The sequence below is a fragment of the Mytilus galloprovincialis genome, chromosome 1, assembly GCF_965363235.1.
Source record: "Mytilus galloprovincialis chromosome 1, xbMytGall1.hap1.1, whole genome shotgun sequence".
In the NCBI taxonomy this organism is placed as follows: Eukaryota; Metazoa; Mollusca; class Bivalvia; order Mytilida; family Mytilidae; genus Mytilus; species Mytilus galloprovincialis.
Window position 1 is genome coordinate 111,421,102 of NC_134838.1, and position 27,113 is coordinate 111,448,214.

The window sequence follows — 27,113 nt, forward strand, 5'->3', positions numbered from 1 at the left end:
GGGAGGAAGTTACGAATCAAATCTACTCTAACATCGTTAGGTTGATTTTCTAGGCACTTTATGGAGGGGGGGCAAGGGGGGGTCCCAATAACAGCAAAACAGCAAATTGATTTGGCTCATAACAGATAACAAGGAATTAAAATGGACAAAAACAGATAACAGTAAATGAAATATTAAAATAATTCGGTCTTTGACAAATCAGTATTTCTTATTACGGATATAATCCTTTGTAATGCATTCCATTTTCTATGACTTTGTTTTTAGTATTAATTTATGTATCTAGAATGTGTTTAAATTACTACTCAATATATTATAATATTTTTTATACGCTCGTTTACGGAACGTATTATGGTATACTGTTGTCAACATGTCGGACATTAACTCAAAAACTCTTAACCAATTTCCATTAAACTTTGGGAAATTGTTTATATCTATTGACGTGAGCTCCCTTTTTGGTTTTTTTATAAATTTTAGATTTTAAGTTTCTGGGTAATGGGATTTTATTCAATAAAATTGGTGGTTTTATTTCAGTTTTCTGATAATATCTCAAAAATGCTTTCACAAAGCAAGGAATTTTGGTGAATTGTTTATATCTATTAACATGAGGTCACTTTCAATTTTTATAAATTTTAGATTTTACGTTTCCGAGTTAACGGGTTTTATTAATTAAAAAGGGGGGATTTTCCAGTTTTCAGACATTAACACAATTTTTTTTAGATTTTATGTTATTGAGTTAAGGGATTTTATTCATTAGAAAAAGGTGGTATTTTCTAGTTTTCAAAAATAACTCAAAAATGCTTTCAGCAGTTCTCATGAAACGTTGGTGTATTGTTTATATATATTGACTGAAGCTCCCTTTGTTGCTAATAAAAAAAATGACCTAAAAGGGTTTGAATATTCTGACTTTTTCTAAATGACCATTAAATGAGGTGTGTGAATTTATCTTAATAAGACTATGAGGCAAAGTGGTATATAGGGTAGAAAAATCAAAAGCACCAATTATAAGCATGCAATTTATCAAGTACCTCGAACAAATTTTGACACTCCAAAAGCAATTTATTTCACTATTTTCAAAGGCCTTATTTGAAAATTTTTTTATCAGCTGAGGTTTTTGATTGTACCAAGTGTACTAGTAAGTAAAATACATAGTTTAGTAGGGAAACAATGGCTTGAAACGAAATAAATCTTTGTTTGTAATGAGTTATGTGCAGCTTCGGACCCAAGTACATGGTTGGAACTTTCATTGTACAATGCATTTGGTTCTGCTTTGAAAAGAATCACAGAGCTGAGTATATGTACCATGTTATATAAAAGGTTAAGTGGTTGTTAGGACCTAGTCCTTAATTGAGATCCTTGTCAGATATTCCTGGACATATGTTTTCCTATTTTTCATATTAAGAATTGTTTTAATTTAATATGTTCGTACGCGAAACAAGGAACATTATTCTCATACAAAAAAATAAGATAATTCTAAATACACATTCATACAAAAAATGGAATTTATTACAAAGGATAATCATAAGATATACTTGAATTGTCCTGGACCTCACTTCTGAGATGGGTATATGTTAATGGAATCCTTCTCTGAATACGGGACAAACATATTAGTAGTGGTAGACCCCAATGTCCAATGATCTTCAATTTATACCGAATATTGACTGTCAAAAAAAAATGCTAACATTCCAATTTTCAATAACAGTTAACAGCAAATACATTATCACAATAATAAAATCAACGGTACCAATTTTGTTGCACCAGATGCGCATTTCGACAATACATGTCTCTTCAGTGATGCTCGTGGCCAAAATATTTGAAATCCAAAGCTTATATAAAAGGTGAAGAGCTATAATCCAAAAGGTCCAAAAAGTATAGCCAAATTCGTGAAAGGAATCAGAGCTTTGCACGAGGGAGATACATTCCTTAATTTATAATAATTTTTAATATTTTGTAACAGCAAATTTTAATAACACAAAAAAATCCGTATTTTCATGCCAGTACCTAAGTACTGGCTACTGGGCTGGTGATACCCTCGGGGACTAATAGTCCACCAGCAGAGGCATCGACCCAGTGGTAGTAATAAAATCAACGGTACCAATTTTGTTGCACCAGATGCGCATTTCGACAATACATGTCTCTTCAGTGATGCTCGTGGCCAAAATATTTGAAATCCAAAGCTTATATAAAAGGTGAAGAGCTATAATCCAAAAGGTCCAAAAAGTATAGCCAAATTCGTGAAAGGAATCAGAGCTTTGCACGAGGGAGATACATTCCTTAATTTATAATAATTTTTAATATTTTGTAACAGCAAATTTTAATAACACAAAAAAATCCGTATTTTCATGCCAGTACCTAAGTACTGGCTACTGGGCTGGTGATACCCTCGGGGACTAATAGTCCACCAGCAGAGGCATCGACCCAGTGGTAGTAATAAAATCAACGGTACCAATTTTGTTGCACCAGATGCGCATTTCGACAATACATGTCTCTTCAGTGATGCTCGTGGCCAAAATATTTGAAATCCAAAGCTTATATAAAAGGTGAAGAGCTATAATCCAAAAGGTCCAAAAAGTATAGCCAAATTCGTGAAAGGAATCAGAGCTTTGCACGAGGGAGATACATTCCTTAATTTATAATAATTTTTAATATTTTGTAACAGCAAATTTTAATAACACAAAAAAATCCGTATTTTCATGCCAGTACCTAAGTACTGGCTACTGGGCTGGTGATACCCTCGGGGACTAATAGTCCACCAGCAGAGGCATCGACCCAGTGGTAGTAATAAAATCAACGGTACCAATTTTGTTGCACCAGATGCGCATTTCGACAATACATGTCTCTTCAGTGATGCTCGTGGCCAAAATATTTGAAATCCAAAGCTTATATAAAAGGTGAAGAGCTATAATCCAAAAGGTCCAAAAAGTATAGCCAAATTCGTGAAAGGAATCAGAGCTTTGCACGAGGGAGATACATTCCTTAATTTATAATAATTTTTAATATTTTGTAACAGCAAATTTTAATAACACAAAAAAATCCGTATTTTCATGCCAGTACCTAAGTACTGGCTACTGGGCTGGTGATACCCTCGGGGACTAATAGTCCACCAGCAGAGGCATCGACCCAGTGGTAGTAATAAAATCAACGGTACCAATTTTGTTGCACCAGATGCGCATTTCGACAATACATGTCTCTTCAGTGATGCTCGTGGCCAAAATATTTGAAATCCAAAGCTTATATAAAAGGTGAAGAGCTATAATCCAAAAGGTCCAAAAAGTATAGCCAAATTCGTGAAAGGAATCAGAGCTTTGCACGAGGGAGATACATTCCTTAATTTATAATAATTTTTAATATTTTGTAACAGCAAATTTTAATAACACAAAAAAATCCGTATTTTCATGCCAGTACCTAAGTACTGGCTACTGGGCTGGTGATACCCTCGGGGACTAATAGTCCACCAGCAGAGGCATCGACCCAGTGGTAGTAATAAAATCAACGGTACCAATTTTGTTGCACCAGATGCGCATTTCGACAATACATGTCTCTTCAGTGATGCTCGTGGCCAAAATATTTGAAATCCAAAGCTTATATAAAAGGTGAAGAGCTATAATCCAAAAGGTCCAAAAAGTATAGCCAAATTCGTGAAAGGAATCAGAGCTTTGCACGAGGGAGATACATTCCTTAATTTATAATAATTTTTAATATTTTGTAACAGCAAATTTTAATAACACAAAAAAATCCGTATTTTCATGCCAGTACCTAAGTACTGGCTACTGGGCTGGTGATACCCTCGGGGACTAATAGTCCACCAGCAGAGGCATCGACCCAGTGGTAGTAATAAAATCAACGGTACCAATTTTGTTGCACCAGATGCGCATTTCGACAATACATGTCTCTTCAGTGATGCTCGTGGCCAAAATATTTGAAATCCAAAGCTTATATAAAAGGTGAAGAGCTATAATCCAAAAGGTCCAAAAAGTATAGCCAAATTCGTGAAAGGAATCAGAGCTTTGCACGAGGGAGATACATTCCTTAATTTATAATAATTTTTAATATTTTGTAACAGCAAATTTTAATAACACAAAAAAATCCGTATTTTCATGCCAGTACCTAAGTACTGGCTACTGGGCTGGTGATACCCTCGGGGACTAATAGTCCACCAGCAGAGGCATCGACCCAGTGGTAGTAATAAAATCAACGGTACCAATTTTGTTGCACCAGATGCGCATTTCGACAATACATGTCTCTTCAGTGATGCTCGTGGCCAAAATATTTGAAATCCAAAGCTTATATAAAAGGTGAAGAGCTATAATCCAAAAGGTCCAAAAAGTATAGCCAAATTCGTGAAAGGAATCAGAGCTTTGCACGAGGGAGATACATTCCTTAATTTATAATAATTTTTAATATTTTGTAACAGCAAATTTTAATAACACAAAAAAATCCGTATTTTCATGCCAGTACCTAAGTACTGGCTACTGGGCTGGTGATACCCTCGGGGACTAATAGTCCACCAGCAGAGGCATCGACCCAGTGGTAGTAATAAAATCAACGGTACCAATTTTGTTGCACCAGATGCGCATTTCGACAATACATGTCTCTTCAGTGATGCTCGTGGCCAAAATATTTGAAATCCAAAGCTTATATAAAAGGTGAAGAGCTATAATCCAAAAGGTCCAAAAAGTATAGCCAAATTCGTGAAAGGAATCAGAGCTTTGCACGAGGGAGATACATTCCTTAATTTATAATAATTTTTAATATTTTGTAACAGCAAATTTTAATAACACAAAAAAATCCGTATTTTCATGCCAGTACCTAAGTACTGGCTACTGGGCTGGTGATACCCTCGGGGACTAATAGTCCACCAGCAGAGGCATCGACCCAGTGGTAGTAATAAAATCAACGGTACCAATTTTGTTGCACCAGATGCGCATTTCGACAATACATGTCTCTTCAGTGATGCTCGTGGCCAAAATATTTGAAATCCAAAGCTTATATAAAAGGTGAAGAGCTATAATCCAAAAGGTCCAAAAAGTATAGCCAAATTCGTGAAAGGAATCAGAGCTTTGCACGAGGGAGATACATTCCTTAATTTATAATAATTTTTAATATTTTGTAACAGCAAATTTTAATAACACAAAAAAATCCGTATTTTCATGCCAGTACCTAAGTACTGGCTACTGGGCTGGTGATACCCTCGGGGACTAATAGTCCACCAGCAGAGGCATCGACCCAGTGGTAGTAATAAAATCAACGGTACCAATTTTGTTGCACCAGATGCGCATTTCGACAATACATGTCTCTTCAGTGATGCTCGTGGCCAAAATATTTGAAATCCAAAGCTTATATAAAAGGTGAAGAGCTATAATCCAAAAGGTCCAAAAAGTATAGCCAAATTCGTGAAAGGAATCAGAGCTTTGCACGAGGGAGATACATTCCTTAATTTATAATAATTTTTAATATTTTGTAACAGCAAATTTTAATAACACAAAAAAATCCGTATTTTCATGCCAGTACCTAAGTACTGGCTACTGGGCTGGTGATACCCTCGGGGACTAATAGTCCACCAGCAGAGGCATCGACCCAGTGGTAGTAATAAAATCAACGGTACCAATTTTGTTGCACCAGATGCGCATTTCGACAATACATGTCTCTTCAGTGATGCTCGTGGCCAAAATATTTGAAATCCAAAGCTTATATAAAAGGTGAAGAGCTATAATCCAAAAGGTCCAAAAAGTATAGCCAAATTCGTGAAAGGAATCAGAGCTTTGCACGAGGGAGATACATTCCTTAATTTATAATAATTTTTAATATTTTGTAACAGCAAATTTTAATAACACAAAAAAATCCGTATTTTCATGCCAGTACCTAAGTACTGGCTACTGGGCTGGTGATACCCTCGGGGACTAATAGTCCACCAGCAGAGGCATCGACCCAGTGGTAGTAATAAAATCAACGGTACCAATTTTGTTGCACCAGATGCGCATTTCGACAATACATGTCTCTTCAGTGATGCTCGTGGCCAAAATATTTGAAATCCAAAGCTTATATAAAAGGTGAAGAGCTATAATCCAAAAGGTCCAAAAAGTATAGCCAAATTCGTGAAAGGAATCAGAGCTTTGCACGAGGGAGATACATTCCTTAATTTATAATAATTTTTAATATTTTGTAACAGCAAATTTTAATAACACAAAAAAATCCGTATTTTCATGCCAGTACCTAAGTACTGGCTACTGGGCTGGTGATACCCTCGGGGACTAATAGTCCACCAGCAGAGGCATCGACCCAGTGGTAGTAATAAAATCAACGGTACCAATTTTGTTGCACCAGATGCGCATTTCGACAATACATGTCTCTTCAGTGATGCTCGTGGCCAAAATATTTGAAATCCAAAGCTTATATAAAAGGTGAAGAGCTATAATCCAAAAGGTCCAAAAAGTATAGCCAAATTCGTGAAAGGAATCAGAGCTTTGCACGAGGGAGATACATTCCTTAATTTATAATAATTTTTAATATTTTGTAACAGCAAATTTTAATAACACAAAAAATAAGGGATGACATCAAAAGTTCAATGTAGGATAAAAAACATAATTCACATAGTTTTTTCACTGACCCCCCCACCCCCCTCTGAACTTAATTTGGGAAACATTGATTTACCAATAGGGATATATGTAAAAATCGATTTTAGATATACAAAACTTGCAGAATTTTAACCCCCCCACCCCCAAACTATTTGATTTAAGTTTTTTATCCTACATTGATCTTTTGATGTCGTCCCTAACAGATAACAAAAAAACTAAAAACCCAATAACAGCTAACAAAAAATCAGACAATAACAGCTAACAGCAAATATATTTTCAAAATAACAGATAACAAAGAATTAAATTGCCCCATAACAGCATAACAGTTAAACCCCTTACCCCCCTCTTTATATATATATATATAATATATAAATAAATTACACAACAAACAACTTAACATATCGTGTTATCTCATCCTGTAGTAAGCGTTCTACTACGAATCTTTCAGTGTTCAGTTCCTTAATCTCAAGCACAGAAATTATCGTTCGTAATAAAACACACGAACATAGTGAAATAAACTATTTTTGGAGTGTAAAATATTCTGTGTATGTTTTTAGAAAAATTAAGTTCTTTTGAATCAGTTGACAGTTTTGACTTTTCAACTCTTTTGAATACATTCTGCATGTGCCTGTCCAACGCAGGAACCAGTAGTTCAGTGATTGTCGTTTTTAGATTTATATCATATTTGTCTTTTGTTTACGTTGTACATATATCAAGAAATAACTATTATGTTACCGCAAATAATAATATTATTCATACAATAATTTTCTCGTTTGAATTGCTTTGCATTTGCCATTGGGTCCTTTCATAGCTTGCTATGCGGTATGGATTTTGCTCTTTCTTGAAGGCCATGCGGTGATCTCCAATTGTTAACCTCTGCGTCATTTTGTCACTGGTGGAGAGTTGTCTCACCGACAATCATAACACATCTTCTAATTTTAAGGAATCCCGCCACATTATTTGTGATCGTCCAAAGCAAGGGACCCAGTGGCGGATCCAGAACTTTTCCTAAGGGGGGCCCGCTGACTGACCTAAGGGGGGCCCGCTCCAGTCATGCTTCAGTGATTCCCTATATAATCAAGCAAATTTTTCCCACGAAAAGGGGGGGGGGCGGGCCCCCCAGGCCCCCCCCTGGACCCGCCTATGGGACCATGTAATCCAGTGATTGTCGTTGATTGCTTTCTATTCTGTTTTCTAATTTGTTTCTTCGGTAATTGTTGTAGTACAAATCATCAGGCCCCCGACGATTTTTCTCTGTTTAATATTTGCACGCTGTGTCGCACCAGGGCCTTTAATGTCTACTAGACAAGTAGTGTGCTCGATTCCAATCTTTTAATAGACTTGGATAGCCAGTTTTCCTACAGGACGACGATGGTTTTCCCCGGTAACTCTGGCTTCCTCCTCTATAATATCAATATCAGTCCAGGTTTCCAACTCTTCATCCCGTTTTTTTCCACTTTACAGAGGATTCCATATATGTATGACAAATTTGCCACTGAACATAATCATACAGATGTTTCTCTGCAGTTCAGTTATCTTCAATGTCGAATAACAGGGATAAGTCGGTTAATTCTTCACTGAAAGTCTTCCTTGAATTGCTGACAAAGATCAATAGCTGATCAAACGACAAATGCCCAATGCACGAATAACTTTCAAATAAGAGCATAAAGTAGAATTGTTTTGCTCATTATCTGAAAGTGACATTCCTATTTACACAAATGATTATACCCCAGTTGTCTTTGCAGAATGAGAAATAAATCAAACTAGTCTGAATGTTAGATTAAAAACCAAATGTGGCTTTATAGTTATATCATTGTTTATTTAATTTTCCAGAAATTCTCTTGGGCACTGATATAGTGAAATTTATCAACTTTTGTCAACTTGTTCACGTGCATATTTATGAAATATCAAATTTAATTCCGTCATAAAATGACAAAACTCTTTTAAGATATGGAATATTTCACATTGTGTAACACTGTTACTACATTCACCCCAAGGTTTATAGGCATCGAACTCTTATTTTGCAGACTTGAAAGCAGGGAAATTACACACATTGCCATATCTTGTCTGATTTTAAGGAACAGTTAGTATTTGTTCCCACCTGTCCGTCGTCAGGAATCTGATGTTCAGTAGTTGTCGTTTGATGAAAAGGTTCAGTAGTGTTTCTCGTTTCTCGTTTTTATATAGATTTGACCGTTGGTTTTCCTGTTTCCATGGTTTTACACTAACAGTAGTCATTTTTGAGGTCCTTTGTAGCTTGCTGTTCGATGTTAGTAAAGACTCTGTGTTGAAGACCGTACTTTGATCTTTAATGGTTTAGTTTACAAATGTCGCATTGGCACTCATACCACATCTTCTTCTATCTATTGAATCCACTTTCAATCAAGACAAAGTTTAATATATAATAGGTATGTCATGATGTGTCCTTGAAGCACACTGAAAGTTTTCACAAAGTTAGAAAAGTTTTGGAATACAATATAAGCTTATAATAGTTGAATAAAATAATATATGTTTCATGTTAACCTTATAGATAGTTTAAACGTCTACTTCGACTTCCACAACATGAAACATTAAAAGAGGGACGAAAGATACCAAAGGGACAGTCAAACTCATAAATCTAAAATAAACTGACAACGCCATGGCTAAAAATGAAAAGACAAACAAACAACAGTACACATGACACAACATAGAAAACTAAAGAATAAATAACACGAACCCCACCAAAAACTAGGGGTGATCACAGGTGCTCCGGAAGAGTAAGCAGATCCTTCTCCACATGTGGCACCCGTCGTGTTGCTTATGTGATAACAAATCCGGTAAATAGTATAATTCGGTAGGTCACATTCATGAAAGGGAACGGGATTGTAGTTACGACGTAAAGAACATATCCGATATCATTTGTAAAACGGTTATTCCATAACGGTCAACCAACTCGTGATGGCGTCCGTAAAATTTACGAAGGGATGATTTCAACTTCACCACTTGGAACTCTTGGTTTAATAGCTTCCTTGTGAGCAGCAACCCTCTATCAAGAAAATTATGATAGGAAATACAAGTACGGGAATATCGTATCAATTGGGAGATATATACACATTAAATTGTAAACAAACATAAAAGAGAATCATCACTCAACCTTTTTGATATCCGCCTTCCTTTCTAGATGATTGACCGTTTAATATTTAATATAGAAGGAAATGATTAAAACAGACCAACACTGTGATGTAAGCTGTAAATCAATCTGTTAAGATACAAAGTAAACAGCACTTGTATCAAATCTTCTTATATTATAATAATTTAACCGCAATTTTTTAATAGGTTCCGTGTTGCTTATTTGCTTTATATTTTAGTGTTTTTTCTTGATCTCTTAACTTTTATTTAGACATGGATTTCTTTGTCTTTGAAAAAAAAACGTATCATATGCTGAATAAAAGATAAAATGTTACTATATGGATGTAGACACTTTCGACCTAATAGTATTACTTTTAAAATAGAGACTTTTATTAGAGACTTTTATACTAAGTGCATAACGTATAAAAAGAGGTCTTCATTGTCGTACTTATAAAGCGGCAAAAACAGATTGTATGATATTTAACGTAGGAGGCATACTAAACAGTGAAACTGCGAGCTACTGCTCACAGATGATACCCCACCGCAAGTGGATAATTTCAATAATGTAAAATATGCATGTAAGTGTTCGGTAACTTGACAGGAAGTTGTTGAGTGACGAATCTGAAAACGCATCATACAGTAAAGCTGACTAATATAAACCCGTACACAAAATTTCAGAAATCCTTGTAATGTAGTTCCTGAGAAAAATGCGATGAAAAATATTCATGGGACGGACGGTCGGATGGACAGACCGAGTTGAAACAGAATAACTCTTCTTTTTAAAGCTGTTATAATTACTACAGATACTTGCGACTAAGTACTGTGAGACGTCTGAAGATGGTCTTGTTCCAAGAGAGTCAGAGACAACAACATCAATAAGAACTGCAAATTCTTTTATTGCATTTGTGCATAAAAAAGCTATATAATCATAAAAATGTAAAACTGAGTATAGTTGTATAGCTAATAAAATTTGTAAGGGTTCCGCGGAACCCAGTGTCTCGCCTACTTTTGCTGTTAATCACACACTCATCAAAAATAATGAAAAAAATCAATAAAATTATTCCTCTCGATACTATCTTTTGATTGTCAGAAGCTTCTGTCCAAGTTTGGTAAAAATCCAGGCTAGTTTAAGAATCTTAAAAATGTTTTAAATACTTTAACTGCAGACTGTATGTAATGTTAGCTGGAAGAAAACTAAGTCCATTTATAAGTAAAATACGGGAAAAATGGAATTTTATTTTTACAAAATTTACATCTGGATACTATCTTCCGATCATAAACAAGCTTCTGGCCAAGTTTCTTACAATTCCAGGATAGTTTAAGAAAGTTATTAAAATTTTAAAAACTTTAACCACAGAGTGAATGTAATGTTTCCTGGCAGAAAAACTAAGTCCATTTATAAGTAAAATACGGAAAAAATGGAATTTTATTTTTACAAAATTTACTTCTGGATACTATCTCCTGATCATAAACAAGCTTCTGGCCAAGTTTTGTACATTTCCAGGATAGTTTAAGAAAGTTATTAAAATTTTAAAAACTTAAACCACAGAGTGAATGTAATGTTTCCCCGCAGAAAAAACTAAGTCCATTTATAAGTAAAATACGGGAAAAATGGAATTTTATTTTTACAAAATTTACTTCTGGATACTATCTCCTGATCATAAACAAGCTTCTGTCAAAGTTTCGTACAATTCAAGGATAGTTTAAGAAAGTTATTAAAATTTCAAAAACTTTAACCACAGAGTGAATATTTGTGGACGCCGCCGACGACGACGACGCCGACGACGACGGAATGTAGGATCGCTATGTCTCGCTTTTTCGACTAAAGTCGAAGGCTCGACAATAACAATAGAAAATTGGATTTCTGAAAGATGAACATTAAAATCTGTGTACACCTACTTTGTATGAAAATTTCAAAAAAAAACAATGCCGACAATGAATAAATTATGAAATCAAGACAATTTTGTACTGAATTATTCCTGACTATATATTCAAGAAGACATTAAAATCAGCTGTGATAAGAGCACTGGATATAACTGTCAACAAATCTGCTAGACACTGAGCTAGACATTGCTTGAAGACTTAAATGTGATTAGGTGAAAGCAAATTTTAAAATCAAACCAGTGAGCTCCGTATTTTTATGTTGAATTATCATGAACGTTATCATAGACATGAAATATTGTTTATTTTTACAACTAAAAGTACAATATATCTGGAACAAATCACCTGGAAATCGTTAAGTACTCTTGTAAAGATTTAAGACCAGTGGATATGTGAATGCACAGATTGACAATGGTATTCCATAAATACATATACAATTGGTATATAAATACTATTATATACAAGGCTAATAATCTAAACATGCCACATGCCAGATAAGTGTTTCTTCTATATAAGTCTTACATAAAACAGTAAGATTTTATGAAAAGATTTTCAAGAGGAAAAAAATCTTACATTATAAAAAATATTTTGTTTGGTGAGTTTGCGTAATATCCTGTGGTAAATATTACATGTATCTCATTTTCAAGACGACATTAGATCATGTAATCTTACATATATAAACATATATATTTTGAGTCAAATCCTTAATAATGACAACGGTGAACAGCATGAATGATTAGGAAGGGGTTAATTTAAGTACGTTTTGTAATAACGAATATCGTATTATCCACGTTTCTGTAACAGTTCAGTCAGCATCTGTATAATCAGATGCCCAAGTAAAATTAGAAATACTTTTTGCAGAACTTCTCCTTCTGAGTGATGATGTAGGTAAAGTATCCTGGTTTAATGGCACCCCTGTAGCCCAGGGAAGGGCTTGATCTATTCCTGCTTGTATCAAACTATCATAAGCTTCATCTCTGTATACAATGGCACCAAATGTAAACACCTACAAAAAGATAAACCTGTAATTATATCTTGCCACAAAAATATTGAGGTCCATTACACAAAGGTATGATCAGACAACCTTTTGTACGTACAAAATGTAATAAACAATTGCAAATTTGTTTTGCCTGATGACTAAAGGCTCTTTAAAACATTTATATGTTTGGCTTTTAAAACTTAAAGTATTAATAAAATTGAGAATGGAAATGGGGAATGCATGTGTCAAAGAGACAACAACCCGACTAAAGAGCAGAACGGTTGAAGGCCATCAACACAGGAACAAAATCCCACACATACAAATGGCGCAGAGGACAATATCAAGGAAGAATTCTATCAATTGCTGGAAGAAACCACCAGGAAATGTAGCTCCAAAGACATCACAATCTTAATGGGAGACCTAAATGCTAAAGTAGGAAGCGACAACACCGGTTATGAACAAGTGATGGGAAGACATGAGCTAGGAGAAATGAATGAGAATGAAGAGCTCTTTGCCAACCACTGTGCAAATCACAATCTGGTCATCGGGGGAACAGTTTTCCCACACTAAAATTGTCATCTAGCAACATGGGTATCTCCAGACATGAACACTGAAAACCAAATAGATCATGTCTGCATCTCCAAGAAGTTTAGGAGAAGTTCACAAGATGTCCGAGTTACTAGTAAAAGAGGAGCTGACGCTGCCACTGACCACCACCTTATTGTAGCTAAAGTCAAATTGAAGCAGAAGAAACATCAACATATTGAATCAACAGGAAAACGATTTAACATATCAACGCTGGAAAACAAAACAAAGAAATCAGAATTCCAGATAGAGCTAAAAAATCGCTTCTCAACATTTCAGAATGCAGCAGAGGAAATAATGTCAATAGAAGATCACTGGCGAGAGATTAAAAATGCTTGCGAAGCATCAGTTGGTTTTAAAAATAGGAAACAACAGGAATAGATAACGCCAGAAACACTTGTAAAAGTAGATAAAAGGAAAAATATAATAAATATCCTGAACAACAGCAAAACAAGATCAGCAAAACAATCAGCCTCAAGAGAGTATACTATAGCTAACAAGGATGTCAGGAACAGTGCAAGGAGAGATAAGAGGGCATTTGTAGACAAACTGACAGCAGAAGCAGATGAAGCAGCCAGAGCAAACAACATCAAAGATCTGTATGACAACATAAAACTGCTAGCAGGGAAATACCAGAAAAGAAGTAGACCAGTCAAAAGCAAAGAAGGGAAAACACTCAACACACATGAAGAGCAAATGAAAAGATGGGTTGAGCATTTCAAGGATGTGCTAAACCAGGACCCACCCTATTCCGTTTTTGTCGACTTTGCCAAAGCCTTTGACAGCTTAGATAGAGATGTGTTGTGGCAGTTGATGAGACACTATGGCATTCCTGAAAAAATTATGAACATCATCAGAAACACCTATACAGGAATGCAGAGCAAGGTTATACACGAAGGTCAATTAACAGAGGCCTTTGATATAACAACTGGGGTAAGACAAGGCTGTCTCCTTTCACCTATGCTATTCCTCCTGGCAGTTGATTGCATCATGAAGCAAGCCACAGAAGGCAGACGAAATGGCATCCAATGGACCATGTTCACTCAGCTAGATGACCTAGACTTTGCCGATGACATTGCATTGCTATCCGACAACCACCAACAAATGCAGGACAAACTAGAGCAGGTTGAATAGAGAGCAGCAGAAACGGGCCTTTCCATCAATCATAACAAGACCAAAGTGTTAAAGTCAAACACAAAGTCCAAAGCAAGTCTTATGGTTAATACCCAAGCATTAGAAGAAGTGGAATCCTTTACATACCTTGGAAGCGTAGTGGATAATCTTGGCGGCTCAGATAAAGATGTAAAGATCAGAATTGCCAAAGCCAGAACTGCATTTAACATGATGGGGTCAATCTGGAAAGCACGAAATATTACGCTTAAACCAAAATACGCTTGTTCAATTCAAACGTAAAAACCATACTCTTATATGGAGCTGAGACTTGGAAAACAACAAAAAACCTGCTTCATAAACTTCAAGTCTTCATTAACAACTGCCTCAGGCGCATCCTTAACACCACATGGCCTGAGAAGATATAAAACAAAGATCTTTGGGAAAAGACCAACCAATCCCCAGTTGATGAAGAGTTAAAAAAGAGAAAATGGCGATGGATAGGACACACACTGAGGAAGCCAAAAACTAACATTACAAGGCAAACTTTACAGTGGAACCCAGAAGGAAAGCGTAGCAGACGCAGACCAAGATACACATGGAGAAGAATGTTGCAGCCAAGATGGAGAAAGAAGGGTACAAGTGACACGATCTGGAGAGGCTAGCAAAGAACAGAACAAGGTGGACAAATATCGTTAGTGGCCTATGCTCCACCAAGGGGCAACAGGATTAAGCAGCAAGCAATGAACTATGCTGTTGAGAATTCTAGAAATCTCAAGTAAAAATCACCCTCTCCCCTAAATATCTTATACTAAAGTCATTGTCAGGAAGCCAAGTGTCTTCTGACGACGCAGACAACAACATGATACGAATATACGACCGCAATTTTTTTGGCGGTCGTATAAAAAGGAGGTATGGTCGGACAGATCTTGTAACAAGTCATCACTGCCAAGTTGCAGACCAGCTTTGAAGTCATTTTATGTAGTAGTACAGGAGAAATGTGTGAAAAATGTTCATTTACCATCAAAAAGTTCAAAGTCTTGCTATTATCAGTAAAGATGAATAGTTTATGATTTACTATATTAGTATCTGTTGCTTACAAAGAAATTAAATATATTTCTTTTGTTTCTAATAACATACACAACAGTTAATGCACATTAGAATTTACTATATAATCAGTACAAGAGCTAGGACTAGTGAATTCATGTATCTTAAGTCACTCCCATCACCAATGGCATCTTTTAATATATTGTCACCCTTCCGGAGCACCAGATATATATTTTAGTGGGGTTCGTGTTGACCAGTCTTTAGTTTTCGATGTTGTGTTTTGTGTACTAATGTTTGTCAGTTGGTCTTTTTCTTTTAACAATGGCGTTATCATATGTTTCATTCAAATCAAGTAAGGTAAACCGGAGCTACCATCCTAAAACCTTGTTTAATATATTAACAGAGACCTTTCTCCTATTTACTACTCTCTTCATCTACCATATGTATCAATCTTATCCCAATCATGCAATGGAAACTCAATTAAGTTACCATCAACAAACCATTTTACCAAAAAAATAGTTTCAACAAAAGTGACCCTGACATATATCCTATGGACCCGAAATTCAGAAGGCATCTAATTTTATTCTAAAATGAATAATAAATTTCCTTCGAGTGACCGACTGTCCCACTGGCGAGGATCTAAACTCTGTCACGTGTCACCATTAAACTTAAGGATATTGAGTAGTGCTCTCTATGTGAGAAAGCAAATCAGCTAAAATCTTAATGTTGACGAATATGAAAATCCAGAGCTAATTTTGAATCATGATTAATTGACAAAACCCTTTTTCCTTTTTTCTATTTTTAGTAAGTGACACTTTCCCGTTTCCTCTTCAATTTTCATTAAATTTATTTACTCAAGTCACCATCGGACACAATGTTTTTTCCCCAAAAGATTCAATTCTTTTTTCTGACTTCGATCTTGAACTTTGAGGTATTGACCCACAAATCTATATTTTTTTTAACCTCACTATATCTTCCGACTGTATAATTTTGTATAACTGTACAATCTTGTCCATTCGTTTTTGATGTGTTTTGTCATTTGATTTTCCTCTGAGTTCAGTATTTTTGTGATTTTACCTTTTTTTTCGTTCCAATGAAACAATAGATACTAAGTCACGGATGTATAAAGCGATTACTTTATGTTTAGATTTTTTTTTAAATGTACTTTGCTAAAGTGAATCATTTTCTATAATCAGCATTTTTGTTTTTACATGTTGGCGTACATAATTATCCATGTGGCCTAAAAAGTGTTCATCATGCAATTTACATTACTTTTAAAAAAATAATTCAGATAAATATAATACATTTTAAGATTTTTGCAACACAGATCTTTTATGTGTAAAACTATTGGGAAATAGAAATGGTTAATTTTCGTTTGAGATGTAAAAAAAATATCAGTTTTGACTTATATTTGTTTATATTTATAGAAATTGCAAGTAACTATCTTTAGTAAAGGCAATCCGGCTTAAGGTAGCACAATACAAAGATTTTTTTACTTCCAATCACTAACCTTTAAAATGCTGTAACTTTCTTATGAATGCATAGAAAATAATAAAAGAGGCATACAGCCCGTAACAGAGTAGTGATCGAATTCGCGTTTCTTTACCGACAGAATAAGTTACGTTATCGACAAACTTATTTCAGAAGTGACATAATTTAATTTTCTTCATCGATAAAATATTTCATGTCCAACGTGTAAGTTTTCATTGTTTAAGTCGAAGTTTTTTTAACACAGTAAAACATTTTTTATAATCAACCTCTGTCATTGGCATTTTCATTTTAACGGTAAAGGATCAAATACGGGATCTCCGAAATTTCTATCATTTGTTACGAGGAAATCATTATTCAATCGAACATATGTCTTTGTTCATTGGGGCGATTTAGAGCTTTTCAGAAGGAGTGAGATTCCACCCTTGTTGAAAGCCTTGTGGAGACCTCTAGATTTTTAAATTCCCTCCGTTTTTCTCATGGATGGAGTGTGGTCTCTCTGTAAATTACCCCATATCTTTTCATTTTCCTATTTACCGAAGGTTCCATGTGAAAATTTCCATTGGATCATATCTGTTAAACTAAGTGTACAAAACAGGCTCAAGAAAAGGCGAAATTTCTTTTTCAAACCCGAACTAGAAATCCATTTTTTTCTAATAGAGCACCTTACATTATCGTCAATGAGTGCAGGCATGTGAAAAATTATATCATACACAAGAAAGAAACCCTGAACAGGCTTTCAGCAATAATGTTTACCTATTTAATATTAAGTAAATATTAACATGTACATGTATTTGATAAAGTACAGATATAACAAAGAAACTGCCCGGTATCCGACGTATGAGTACACTTTTTTACTGCACGCGTAGTTGGGTGCGTTCACTACGAGGACACTTGTACTCAACTACGCGTGAAGTATGAGTACAGAATTGTCCCATACAGGACATTTTCTATGTTATCCTAGTATATTATCCGACAGTTAAGAATAGAATCTGGTCAAATTTTGAAGTTGAACATGTGGGAATTTTTTATTTTTGCTACGGACCATTTAATTTTTATGGAGGAAGGGGCCTGGTAGTTTTTAGAAAACAATATTCTGACCCTGATATTGACTTAAAAAATCTGCTGCCTCAATATTTTGTCATATGAAAAAAAATTGTCAACAAAATTTTCCTGTATAAACTGTAATAGAGAACAGAGAAAATGTGTCTATGAGACACAGATGCCCCCGCAAAACAGGAAGTAGACGAATGACAGACCTGAAAAGGGAAGACACGGTACAATTCACCTTGATAAAGCTTAAGACAAAATATCAAACCAATCCGACATACACAAGCCGATATATATTTGACAAAAATTTTATAGACCGGACGTACAGACGTACACACAAGGGTAAATCTTAATGCCCCGTCGCCTAAAGGCGGGGGCATAAAAATCTGACCAGCGAAGTGGTTATTAAAATATTCTGAGATATATAACTATATACCCCCCCCCCCCTTTTTCCCCTCCTGAAAATCAAATGTTTCGTGCCTTAGCAGATGTGTGTTAGCACTTAGTTGTTCAATTAACGCGGTTAAGAAGAAATGTTTGTGTATTTCGACAAAAATTGGTAAATTAACACCAGAGATTCCTTCGTTTGATCGAAAAGTTTTCTTGCTTCAAGCTGAATAATTCACACCGTTCTACATGAAAAAAAAAGATTTAAAAAACAATACGAATGTAAAGTTTGGTCTCCCCCACATGTACAGCTTCCCCCAGCCAATCCCGATTTTCATTCTCGTTCCTATTCTTGCCAATGAAAATCTGATGTCAGTTTGCAATGCTAAATATAAGTCATAAAAGTACAAGACCTAAATTTAGTATGCAAGACTTGCGTTTCTTTTATTCAAGACTCGTCAGTGACGCTCGAATCAAGAACGAAAGTTTGTCAGCATTGTCAATCTTTTTAACGTTAAAGTACCAATAGTTCGGTCACTACTCAATTAAGTTTGTCGATAACGTAGCTAATTTTGACGGTAAAGAAACATCAATTCGATCACTTCTCTGTTACGGGCTGTATATAGAAAGATAAAAGATTAATCTTTTAAATGGTTGCAATATTTTTATTATGAAATCATTATGTAATCAATTATTATGTAATTAGTGGCAAAATCTGGGTCAGTTCACTTGAATGAATTTAGCTCTATCATCTCTTTAACTATACAGAAAATTTTAACGAAATCTTAATCAACACATCATGGGCTTCAAAAGGGTGTCTCAAATTGTTCTTATGGTATTCCATTCTCTCATAAATCTCTAATTAGTGTAAACATCCTAACCACATAAAAGAAGATAATGTTTGATTAGGTGTAAAATTTGTTCTATACATTGTATCTGAAATCTGAGACACCCTTTTGTAGATGATGGCCATAGTAACAACATATTATATAATCAACCCTCTAGGGATACCTATGCAGAAGCTAATTTTATTTGAAAGTGGAAATTTGGTGAAAAATATTTTAGACACAGTTAACATTATAATTGGTTACATAATTGTTGCATAATGCTAACATTGCATTAATTTGAAAGAGTAATCTGTTAGCTATCCAAAACTACCACTTTTATAAATTTTCAAGCATTATTAAGAAAGTTACATCATTTTAAAACTTGGGAGTTGGAGTTATAAAATCTTTGTATTGTGCTACCTTAAATGATTAAATAACTGAGATATGTTGGTACTGCTTAACGCTTCATTGGTGACTGAAGACCATCCTTTCCCGTCCATTATAAATTTAACGCACCAGCAGTTGTCTGATTCAGACCTAGCATTTGCATTCTCTCATATGCGATAAAATTGACACATATTCGTAAGTCCATGTATATTTTACAATCCCATTCGGAAGTACTACTTTCAATTTAAAATTAGAAATCATTAATGTGATCAGTGATTACTCCAACTGGCATCTAGTCAAAACAGATAAACGCATCTGCACTTAAATTTAAGTTTAATGTTTTATTAAAACCATCTAAAAAATTCTTTATTGCATAAGATGTTTTTGAAGAATAAATTTCAAGACTGGCCTATAATAGCGAAATAAAACATGTATAAGTGATAATATCACATTTGTGTATTCCATTAGCCTGATATAGTAATCATCCAACAGTTTGATATATTAGTTATCTCTGAAAATATTAGGAGGAAACTTTTGCATAAACTGACATATCTAATTATGTTTGATGTAAAGAGTTGTTGGTTACAGGGTAATCATTATTATTTACTATAATGAACAGTATGATCAGTTGTAACATCTCATTCAAATGTTGAAGATTAAGCTTCATCTTTTTTGTCAGTAAATTATTCATTTATCAAATAATTGACAGCTATCATGAATGATATTTTGGTATTTTTCTAAAACGAAAAATGCTTATCTTAATCTTATAAATAAGTATGTAATTATCTGACTAATAATAGAAAAAAAAATAACAGTAGTGGCCACATAGTATTACTGGCAGAGATATCTTATATTTTACACAGACAAAGATAGCCACATATCGAGACTGGTAGCAATATCTTATATTTTACATATACAGTGATAGCCACATAGCATTACTGGTAGAGATATCTTATATTTTACACAAACAATGATGGCCACATAGCATTACATTACTGGTAGGGATATCTTATAGTTTACACAGAGAGTGATGGCCAGATAACATTACTGGTAGGGATATCTTATATTTTACATAAACAGTGATGGTCACATATCATTACTGGTAGAGATATCTTATATTTTACATAAACAGTGATTACCTCATATCATTACTGGTAGGGATATCTTATATTTTACTTAAACAGTGATGACCACATAACATTACTGGTAGGGATATCTTATATTTTACAAAAACAGTGATGACCACATAACATTACTGGTAGGGATATCTTATATTTTACATAAACAGTGATGGTCACATATCATTACTGGTAGAGATATCTTATATTTTACATAAACAGTGATTACCTCATATCATTACTGGTAGGGATATCTTATATTTTACATAAACAGTGATGGTCACATATCATTACTGGTAGGGATATCTTATAGTTTACATAAACAGTGATGACCACATAACATTACTGGTAGGGATATCTTATATTTTACATAAACAGTGATGACCACATAACATTACTGGTAGAGATATCTTATATTTTACAAAGACAGTGATGACCACATAACATTACTGGTAGGGATATCTTATATTTTACAAAGACAGCGATGACCACATAACATTACTGGTAGAGATATCTTATATTTTACAAAGACAGTGATGACCACATAACATTACTGGTAGGGATATCTTATATTTTACACAGACAGTGATGGTCACATATCATTACTGGTAGAGATATCTTATATTTTACATAAACAGTGATTACCTCATATCATTACTGGTAGGGATATCTTATATTTTACTTAAACAGTGATGACCACATAACATTACTGGTAGGGATATCTTATATTTTACAAAAACAGTGATGACCACATAACATTACTGGTAGGGATATCTTATATTTTACATAAACAGTGATGGTCACATATCATTACTGGTAGAGATATCTTATATTTTACATAAACAGTGATTACCTCATATCATTACTGGTAGGGATATCTTATATTTTACATAAACAGTGATGGTCACATATCATTACTGGTAGGGATATCTTATAGTTTACATAAACAGTGATGACCACATAACATTACCGGTAGGGATATCTTATATTTTACATAAACAGTGATGACCACATAACATTACTGGTAGAGATATCTTATATTTTACAAAGACAGTGATGACCACATAACATTACTGGTAGGGATATCTTATATTTTACAAAGACAGCGATGACCACATAACATTACTGGTAGAGATATCTTATATTTTACAAAGACAGTGATGACCACATAACATTACTGGTAGGGATATCTTATATTTTACAAAAACAGCGATGACCACATAACATTACTGGTAGGGATATCTTATATTTTACAAAGACAGCGATGACCACATAACATTACTGGTAGAGATATCTTATATTTTACAAAGACAGTGATGACCACATAACATTACTGGTAGGGATATCTTATATTTTACAAAAACAGTGATGACCATATAACATTACTGGTAGGGATATCTTATATTTTACATAAACAGTGATGTCCACATAACATTACTGGAAGGGATATCTTATATTTTACATAAACAGTGATGACCACATAACATTACTGGTAGGGATATCTTATATTTTACAAAGACAGTGATGACCACATAACATTACTGGAAGGGATATCTTATATTTTACTTAAACAGTGATGACCACATAACATTACTGGTAGAGATATCTTATATTTTACAAAGACAGTGATGACCATATAACATTACTGGTGAAATATCTTATATTTTACAAAGACAGTGATGACCACATAACATTACTGGTAGGGATATCTTATATTTTACAAAGACAGTGATGACCACATAGCATTACTGGTAGAGATATCTTATATTTTACAAAGACAGTGATGACCACATAACATTACTGGAAGGGATATCTTATATTTTACAAAGACAGTGATGACCACATAACATTACTGGTAGTGATATCTTATATTTTACAAAGACAGTGATGACCACATAACATTACTGGTAGAGATATCTTACATTTTACAAAGACAGTGATGACCACATAACATTACTGGAAGGGATATCTTATATTTTACTTAAACAGTGATGACCACATAACATTACTGGTAGAGATATCTTATATTTTACAAAGACAGTGATGACCATATAACATTACTGGTGAAATATCTTATATTTTACAAAGACAGTGATGACCACATAACATTACTGGTAGGGATATCTTATATTTTACAAAGACAGTGATGACCACATAGCATTACTGGTAGAGATATCTTATATTTTACAAAGACAGTGATGACCACATAACATTACTGGAAGGGATATCTTATATTTTACAAAGACAGTGATGACCACATAACATTACTGGTAGTGATATCTTATATTTTACAAAGACAGTGATGACCACATAACATTACTGGTAGAGATATCTTATATTTTACAAAGACAGTGATGACCACATAACATTACTGGAAGGGATATCTTATATTTTACAAAGACAGTGATGACCACATAACATTACTGGTAGAGATATCTTATATTTTACAAAGACAGTGATGACCATATAACATTACTGGTGAGATATCTTATATTTTACAAAGACAGTGATGACCACATAACATTACTGGAAGGGATATCTTATATTTTACAAAGACAGTGATGACCACATAGCAAGCCTTATAATGGCAAAGGACAAACTTCAATTCCATAAGCGTAAAGGAGTAGGGGCAATAAGGCCCTTATTTGGCCCAAAAATTACTGCAAATTTAAAAGTTCAGAAAATCAAAATAATTTTGGACATTAAACAAGTTACCATGGCAACAAATCATGCCTTAATTTGCATATTTTGTAAAATTTTGTTATTTTCCTTGTTTTTCATCAAATTTTTAAGTATATTTTCGATTGGAAAAGTATGTGCGCACCCAAGAAACAACTTTATATTTGGTGAGATTTTGTCAATAGTAATGATAAAGCTTCAGTTAAATTATTTTGTTGTTTCTTGGCTGCGCACGATGTTTCCACAACAGAAATAAAGATAGAAAACTGCATAAATTCTGAATTTTCATCGTTTTTGTGAAAACAGTATATATTATGACGTAATTGTGACGTCATCACATAAGAATCTTAATGTTTTTCATTTATATTTCTTGACCCTATGCATTTCTAAAGATTATGTTCCAATTTGAAAAAGTTATCAAACATTTTATTTTCTTGGGCCAAAACCAGGCCTTAATGCCCCTACTCCTTTATGACTTGGATAAAAGTTGTCAAATTGACACTCATACCTCATCTTATCTATGTGTAGGGTACTATTGATAAAGCTTTCAAACACCAACTTAAACTACCGGTTAATCGGTCGAACGATTATCCGAGTAACCAGTTTGGAAAAATTGTAAGATTTGACAACACTAATGGAAACTATATGCCATCAATGCTGAAATATTTCACCCCCTGATCATCAGTAAATGATTCTTTGCACTCATTAATTTAACCATCACTCATGGTTACTTATAAAAATAGATAAACATTTCATATTTCTGCATGACATTATAAATAATATAACTTTTTGACATACAAGTGATAGAGTTTTGAAGGAAATGAATATCTTATATAACAATTTAATCATTTCATGTCTGTTAAATCACTGCTAGTCTATTTATTACTAGTGTTGTCAAATCATACAATTTTGCCTAACCGGTTACTCGAATAATCGTTCATTCAAGACGATGTTTGACAGCCTTATCTGTTGCACCCTACAAATGTACATTTTTATTTTACGATGAAATAAAGTCTGTCCTTTGGCATTATAAGGCTTGCCTGTGAGGATTCCTTGCAAAGGTTGATTTTTAGTAATCCAATACTCTGTAACTACTATAGCGTTTGTAATAACTTCAGATTGAAAAATTAAAATAAACTTCTTGATCTTATCAAATTGAAAATGTTTGAAAACTTGAATCATCAAGTATAATACATACCCGTAAGTTACATTCACGTTGATTTGCATTTCTCAATTTTTGAGTTGGCATTTCGTTTAAAATATGACAAAGCCTAGCTTGAACGATGTGGAGGTTGCACATTCATATGTAGGTGTACGCAATATTAAATTAAAATCATAGGGCTGATTGCTCTGAGGTGGAAGAAGGTGAATAAAAGGTAACTTGAATTACCATAAGAGCAGCCCCACTAACCCAGTCTGCTTTGTTCCATTATCGTTATGACATATTTTTTTTCTTCAAACAAGAATGTGTCATAAGTACATGGATTTCCCATCCGTACATTCATTTTCTATGTTCAGTGGACCGTGAAAATTAGGTAAAATCTTTAATTTGGCAGTAAAGTTAGAAAGATTATATCATAAGGAACACATGTGTACTAAGATTCAAGTTGATTGGATTTCAACTTCATCAAAAACTACCTTGACCATAAACTTTAACCTGAAGCAGGACAGACAGACAGACCAGAAAACATAATGCCCATAAATTGGGCATAAAAATAGTAAGACTTGTTACATACCTGCCAACTTTTGAAAGTCCCCATGGGGGTTTTTAGTGCTCGATGACAATTTTAAAGGTTACAATTTTTAGCAAAGTATTTTGCGTGATCTGGATTGTCTAGAAAAAGTGTCATATTTGTTTAGTCTTAAGTCTTAAGTCTGTTTGCATGATTCTAGTTATTAAATCAGTAGAAAAGATGAACATGTAGCTAGCAGACCAGGGTTTATTTTCTTGTGTAAGAATATTAGATGCTTGTTGAAATTTCTAATTTTGAATTATGCACAAAGACCAACCTTCAACAGGTTGGGAACATCACTCCAAATGAGGGATAACCCTCATTGGAAGAACATTACAACCCACTGTAAAAAATGAGCACCTTTATATTCATATTATTTGAAACTTTTCCCCCAGAACTATCTTCTTTATTAATTTGACCCCTCATTTGAAAAGTTGTTCCAAATATAATGAATTTTCCCACTTTTCAGTTAAAAATCTTAAATCTTTCTTAATCTTTCTTTTTTTTTTCAACAGTAAAATGACCCCTTGTTTTAGGGACAGTCCCTCATTTAAGGGACACCACTCATAATTGGGGGGGGGGGGGGTCCCAACCTTTTTGTTGGTAGTACATTGTGCTTTAAATGATTTAATTGAATACATAAATAACATATGTTACAACAAGTATTATGTCAATAAATTAGTGAAAAAAATACTATTTATTATCTTTATGGTAGTACTGCATCATTGAATTTTGTCAATCAGCCGTGCTTTTATCCTTAAGCTGTGTAAAAACCTCCTTGCAGATGAAAATTCATCTCCCATGTTCATGATTTTACAACTAGATCAGACAAGTTCAAATCTAGCATGTTAGAATAATCTTCAGAGAAAACGTTTTTGACTGGTTTATTAATTTGATCATGAGAAACACAGAATTTGATTGACTGAACACGATTGTATTACCTTGGGTTTCACAAAATCGTGTTTTGGAGTTTTTTAACGATACCCTTAATATTAATATTTTTCAATAAATGCAAGGACGTATTAAAAAACATCCTTGATAAGAGTAAAGAGAATGAACACAGGGCGAACATACTATATGGGCAAAAGAACTCAGGACAAACAGACCAAAGGTGAACATGTAAACAGGGCGAGTCGACCCGATACCAAATTCACGCATTCTTAATACTAATAACCACATTTGAAACATCCAGTTACAAGTAAACAAATAACTTTCATGTAGATGAGATGAAATCTAATAATTTACATAAATAAAAGGGTACATATTTATGATAGTGATTGTTTTGCAAATTAAATGATTCAGATGCTTAATCATGTGTAAAAATCGGTGTCATGAATCGGAGGTTGTTATAAAATTGTAATACACAGAAACGGATGCGGCATACAGAGGTTCAATGATTTTAAAGTTGGCACCATAGGCCTTCAGAAGACTTGAAGTCTTCTTCCAGCAAAAAATAGTGAAGGAAATCGTGAAAACTTGGAAATATGTCGGCAAAAGGCTCTACAGAGCTTATGTTTGTAATGTTCATGTTACTCGACTTAAAATAAAATTTTCTATTCTTTCATATTCTATATCGAATTACTGATTTCAAATTACAGTTAAAAACAAGAGTGCACACACTGAAATGTCTCGCCTTCTTTACTAATCATTGATATTATGTTGATAGTCCTAAATGTAAAGCTGTATTACACTGTCAAGTAAACTTAACATTAATCAAGAAAACTAAACATTGACCAATGAACCATAAAAATGAGGTAAGGGCAGATGAACCATGCCAGGCAGACATGTACAGCTAACAATTCTTCCATACAACAAATATAGTTGACCTGTTGCTTATAGTTTAAGAAAAACACACCAAAACACAAAAACTTAACACTGTTCAATGAACCATGAAAATGAGGTCAAGATTAAATAAAACCTGCGCGACTAACATAAAGATCATAAAATATTTCCATACACCAAATATAGTTGACCTATGGCATATAGTATTAGAAAAAAAGACCAAAACTCAAAAACTTAACTCTGACCACTGAACCATGAAAATGAGGTTAAGGTCAGATGACACCTGCCAACTAGACATGTACACCTTAAAATCATTCCATATACCAAATACAGTAGACGTATTGCATACAGGATAAGAAAAACAGACCAAAACACAAAAA

General features: G+C 34.1%; 1 protein-coding gene across 1 annotated transcript in view; it reads right to left on the reverse strand.

The window, feature by feature from the left end:
• Window positions 1-10,560: 10,560 nt before the first annotated feature.
• LOC143051708 (GRAM domain-containing protein 4-like) overlaps window positions 10,561-27,113 on the reverse strand; it is a 49,440-nt gene continuing 32,887 nt past the window's right edge. Inside the window, exon 18 of the mRNA XM_076224624.1 lies at window positions 10,561-12,567. Coding sequence (XP_076080739.1) covers window positions 12,367-12,567 — 201 coding nt within the window. The 3' untranslated portion in view covers window positions 10,561-12,366. The remainder of the gene's footprint in view (window positions 12,568-27,113) is intronic.